Here is a 6,000-nt window from a genome sequence, read left to right as displayed (position 1 = left end):
GCCAGTCTTCTATCCATTAACCTTACTCCTGTAGCAACCAAAAAATAGAAATAAAAAAGAGAGAATCAATTCTGATTCTTGTGGTTATCTCACAGTCAGCAAGCCAAATAACCTCCCCTCGCCCAAATCTTTCCTCTCCCCCTATCATTCTCCATTTCCAGAAAAACCAGAGGGTTCAATAGCGGTTAGAGAAAGTGAAAATATTACCACGTTTTCCCTCCAACACTGCTGACTTCATTGAGTAGCTGGCGTACCTTGAGTGTTCATTACTAACTTTGGAACAAATTTGTGGCAGGGATTTCTGCTTTCTGAACCTGGGATTGAGACCTCTGTTGAAAAAAAAAACACTACCACCCACCTCCATCCTTAGAGTCTCCTGAGAAGCCTTCCGCCCACTTCCATGATAAAGTATTTCCTGAAAAGAAAAAGCGCCACCGCCCACCGCCTACACCTCTCCCCTCTACTACAACCACTCGTCCTCCAAGGTGTCGTATATGTTCAACTTGTTGTTCTGGCAACAACAAGAGAGAAATAAAGACAAAATAAAAAATGAAAATAAAGAATCCCCCCACCGGCCACCTCCATCCTTCTCTCCTGAAAAAAAGAAACCCACCAACACCCTCCACCCGCACCCCTTCCAGCTTTTCTACAACCGCTCGTCCTCCAAGGTGCCGTATCCGTTCGTCTTGTTGTTGTGGCAACAACAAATGGAAAATAAAGACAAAATTAAAACTAAAAGTAAGAAGAAAGAAACCCAACACCACCCACCACCCACCGACCTCCACCCGCAGCCCTTCCCGCTGGACTACAACCGCTCGTCCTCTAGTGTGCCGTATCCGTTCAACTTGTTGTTGTGGCCGTAGGGCCCGAACGTGTGGAACTCCATGTTGTCCTCCCGGGGGCTGAAGAGCTGGCTGATCTCCATGAAGGTCTTGTTCTTGGTCTCGGGGATGACGAAGTAGACGTACGCCGCCACGGCAATGCAGATGGCAAAGAACACCAGGTAGCAGAAGGCCCCCGCAGACCTCTGGAGAAGGGAACGAGAGGAGTGACACACAGTGTTAGAGAGAGAGTGTTACAATAGACAATAGACATTTTTGGAAGAGGAAACCCACGCACACCAGAGGTTTTAAGGTGCAGGTAGCAGGTGCAAGTTCACTTTCAGAGAGGAAGATACCACCATAGACATAGATTAACCTAGACTGGCAATGGGCCTCGAAATTTTCGGATTTCTCAGCAGTCAGACCAAAGCAGACCGCCATCTTGGTGAAGACTCCCGTAACCACAAACTTTTACGTAATGACGTCATCAGTCCATAAGCAAAGTTCTTCCTGTATGTGAAATGAACTTCTAAAAGTGTCAAAAATAATGTGATGCTTCGTTTGCCGTATGTGTTGTGTATCTATAATAATATATAACACAACATCATATAATACAACACAATACAACACAGCATAATGTTGTACAATGCCATTACACGCGAAGACGAGGGTCTGAATATCTTTCTGTCTGGGCTCGTGATGTTGCTAGGTTACCATCAGCGTCTTCTGGGAAGCTTGCACAGTCAGCTTTACTGAACGTACGGGTTATATACACACCTATGTACATAGTTGTCAATAACTCCAAGTAAATTATACAAAATAAGTTGCATACATACAAGCATGACCGATTCAGTATCACAAAATATCCTCAAACCGTAACCTGCATTGCTGCAACGAATAGAGTCTCGGCAGATTGCCAGGTTGCCAGATGAGATGATGATCGTCTGCCCATTTCTACCCGAAGACAGCCTTCCTAAACGGCCCGATTTGGCGGTAAACCGTACGATCTGGCAAGACCGCTCAACTTCTGGGTCTATTATAAAACGTTTTGGTGGTAGTGAGGGTGATTCCATTCCTGGAGTGACAATATAGATGTTACGATTTGTCAAAATCTTACAGAAAATGATTGAAACACACTTTGATAACATTGTAGTCACCGTTTGAAATCGTATGCATTCCTATGGCTCACAGCTCTGATAGTCTTCACTAGGACGAGTTATGTCTGTGGGAGGAGCCAATGGGTGCGAAAATCGCAAAGATGTCTGCACCCAGTCAATCCGAAATTCTGCTAGTGCCTTGAACCGCCCATTGCCAGTCTAGGTTAATCTATGTCTATGGATACCACACACTCTTGTCCATTGTGCAGATTTTTATTTACAGATACAACGTTTCAGCCAGTGTGGCCTTTCTCAAGTAAAAAATGGAGAAAGGCCACTCTGCCTGAAACGTTATTTCTGTAAATAAAATTCAGCACGATGGACGAAGAGTGTGAGGTATCTGTCTCTCTGAACGACAATAGACATTGAAAATAAATTCTGTCTATTATGAAGTAGATGTAAGCTGCCATGCTGATGCAGATGGGGAAGAAAAAGGCCAGCATGTCACAGTGTGGAGAGGGGCAAGAGGACATGCGTAGGACACAGTGTAGTGACAGTAATGCAGATATTTTAAGTCTACAGTATTCTGAAGAAGACACAGCCTGTCACATATATCGTGACACCAGGTATCATAATGCTCCAGTGGACCTTAGGACAAGGAAGAGTGGGACATTATAAATCAATAATGAATAGCTTGTAGAGAGGAGTGAGAGAGTGTTGTGAAGGTGCTTCATGAGAGCCCTATCTCACGCCTTTCGTAAAGTCGTGGTAGGGCAACGAAACGCTGCCTATTCACTTGAATTGCCCCACTGCTGCTATGGTTATCTAAGCGTCTGCAGGGGCGGGGAGGGGGTGCTGACAGAACACTGCTGATACACCCGGGACTCACTAATTCGACGCCCTTTCGGTACTTACGCCTTATGTCCCCTAAACCTAAACCTACACCTAAACCTAACCCTAACCTTAACCCTACTTAACCCTAAACCTAACCCTAACCCTAACCTTAACCCTAACCTTGACCCTAAACCTAACCCTAAATTGCTTGTTTGAAATGTTTGATTACCATGTGACGGTAGGCTACCGAAAGGGCATCAAACTAGTGGGTCGCTAGGCAACAGTCGGGCAATTCAAGTGAATAGGCAGCGTTTCGTTGCCCTACCACGAAAAACGGGCAATAACGTGAATGCACCACGAAAATGAATCTATTATTTTCGTGAATACTTCATGAAATGAGTGAGATACGGTTGTTCATGAAGGTGCTTTGGTTGGGGGCGGAGGGGTGGGAGGGGGTGTTGAAGGGGAATGTGCAATGGTGTGGAAATGCTGGGGCAGGGACAACCCCCTGTCTCCGAAACAAATGTCTCCCTTGTGGAGACTAATAAAGTAACCTAACTAACCTAACCTAACCTAACCTGTTATAGCCTAACTTTGAATAGACACAGTACACTTATAGGTAGCAGAACGCCTCAGCTGATCTCTGGAAAAGGGAAAGTGGCAGTAGACGTGAAGATATTTTTCGTCTATTATGAAGTAGACGTTAGTAAGCCGCCATGCTGATGGCAAAGATAAGTAATGTATCACTTAAGGCCCTGTGCGCTTTCATAGTGGTGTAGTACTATGGTAGTTAAGTGTTTTCAGTGACTATTACAACATCCCAGTAGCGGGACAATGTCTGGTAAGGGGCTACACACTGGATGGCTGTATGGAGTCTGTTGAACATTTGGAGAGAAATAGTTCTAACTTTGTCATTGCATGGAGCTTCATAGATTTCATGTTAACTATAGTTATATACTCTTATATACTCTTATTAATATACTCTTTTTATCTTAGCAGCATAGCGTCAGTGATAAATGTGGTTAAACGGCATCCCTCTCAGGGCCGTAACCAGACATTTTCAAATATAGAGGTCAAATACAGCGTGCTATACTGCATACTGTAGATTTAGAATGCTTCAAACACTTCAGTAAGTTTGTTTTCATTAAAGGATAGTTCCGGCGTAAAATGAAAGTTTCACCATCGCTTTCTCATGCCACATAATGTATCTAATGATGAGCCATTCTGGGCAATGCCGCGCCGTTATGGAGTTAGCTAATTTTAAGCTTTTTGGCGAAAAACGCAGCCAAAGCATCATGACGGGGCCAATTATAGGCCTATTATTTTCTGATGTTTCCCCGCTATAAACAACTTCAAAAACGATACACACTTCATCACAAAGGTCTCGTCAATCAAACCGAGGCACAGAGACGATCATCGGACCACACAGTCTTTCACTGGCCAGTGTTTTCAGAGGTGTCTCACTGTTGCAACTCTCTGACCCGGATGCAGGCTACTCAATCAGGTGGCTAGGTAGGCTAAACATGGTCCGCGGTTCTTACACCGGCTGCGACCGTAAAATGAAAAGCTGGAACCCCGACCGTTTTCACCGACTGCCACTGTCTAAACCAGCCATATTACGGGAATGGCTAATAGCATTAGAAGTGGACGAAACTGACATGAAAACCCTGAGGGATCGCTACTACCGTGTATGGAGGGAGCATTTCGAGGATGATGACTACAAGAAGAGTAAGGGAGATGGAACACCTAAACGAAACCGTCTAAAGATGAATGCTGTACCAAAAAGGCGCATGGCTATGGAGGTATGTTTGAAGAGAGAGAAACATGTGTAAATGTGTCTGGCTCATGAATCTTGAGTGTCTGTGAATCGGTGAAACTGGTTGCAACACCGCGCGTCTTTGCCAGCAAGCACTCTGTTTTGGGAAGGCATACAGGTGCAGTAAATGTAGCCCACTACAGGAGATAAATAAACTGAACAAACTAGCGCGGGATGGCAAGTGAAATTGTGAAATTGTGCGACCTGAGGCATTCGATGTGGTTGATGTCAAGCATGCTAGAGTAGAATTTGTTTGTGAAGCAGACACTAGTTGACCAGGGCGCGCGAGGTCAGATGGACCCGCAACGGAGGAGGGCTGGAGGAATTTTATAAAGTCGTACTAGAAGTGCTCTTACAGATGTAAGTACACCACCAGTGGTGTGTTATTACAAAGTTGAATCCATGTTATATTATACCGTGTTGCAATTACTTTGTAAGAGTAGTCTGCCTACCTGATCGAACGTCTGGGAGTGATAAAACCACCTGGGGCTACACGTCCGGGAGTGATCTCAGTTGGGAGTGTCCATCTGCCACCGGTACTCTCCATACAACTCTTCAAATCTGCTGCCTGCACACACGGTAGTCGCGATCCCTCCGGGTTTTTATGTCAGTTTTGTCCACTTCTGATGCTATTAGCCATTCCCGTAATATGGCTGGTTTAGACAGTGGCAGTCGGTGAAAATGGTCGGGGTTCCAGCTTTTCATTTTACGGTCGCAGCCGGTGTAAGAACCGCGGACCATGTTTAGCCTAGGCTACCTAGCCACCTGACTGAGTAGCCTGCATCCGGGTCAGAGAGTTGCAACAGTGAGACACCTCTGAAAACACTGGCCAGTGAAAGACTGTGTGGTCCGATGATCGTCTCTGTGCCTCGGTTTGATTGACGAGACCTTTGTGATGAAGTGTGTATCGTTTTTGAAGTTGTTTATAGCGGGGAAACATCAGAAAATAATAGGCCTATAATTGGCCCCGCCGTGATGCATTGGCTGCGTTTTTCGCCAAAAAGCTTAAAATTAGCTAACTCCATAACGGCGCGGCATTGCCCAGAATGGCTCATCATTAGATACATTATGTGGCATGGGAAAGCGATGGTGAAACTTTCATTTTACGCCGGAACTATCCTTTAATCACTGCCTTGAGGATAAATGGGGGTGGTGTATACAGACTGAATTTATTATCATTGTTGATCATATATCAATTTTCATCATAGATACATTTTACATTACTGAAAACAAATACCGAGGACATGACCTCTGTGTCCTCGATGGTAGTTACGGCCATGCTCTCACCTGTAGGAAGGGGAAGACAAAGCCAACCGTGAAGTTGGATAGCCAGTTGAGGGAGCCCCCAACGATGAAGGCAGCCGGCCGATGGGACTGCTTAAACAGCTCCCCCGTCATCAAGAAAGGCACGCCGGCTACACACACACGCGCA

General features: G+C 45.2%; 1 protein-coding gene across 1 annotated transcript in view; it reads right to left on the bottom strand.

Annotated features, from left to right (window-relative positions):
- Positions 1–805: 805 nt before the first annotated feature.
- The window catches only part of LOC134457033 (solute carrier family 2, facilitated glucose transporter member 9-like), a 49,308-nt gene continuing 44,113 nt past the window's right edge, over positions 806–6,000 (bottom strand). Inside the window, exons 12-13 of the mRNA XM_063208770.1 lie at positions 5,856–5,983; positions 806–1,027 (exon numbers count right to left, since the gene is read on the bottom strand). Coding sequence (XP_063064840.1) covers positions 806–1,027; positions 5,856–5,983 — 350 coding nt within the window. The remainder of the gene's footprint in view (positions 1,028–5,855; positions 5,984–6,000) is intronic.

This window comes from Engraulis encrasicolus, chromosome 1 (genome assembly GCF_034702125.1).
Source record: "Engraulis encrasicolus isolate BLACKSEA-1 chromosome 1, IST_EnEncr_1.0, whole genome shotgun sequence".
Taxonomy (NCBI): domain Eukaryota; kingdom Metazoa; phylum Chordata; class Actinopteri; order Clupeiformes; family Engraulidae; genus Engraulis; species Engraulis encrasicolus.
Note: the sequence above shows the minus strand (reverse complement) of the source record. Positions and strands in the feature narration are given on the sequence as shown.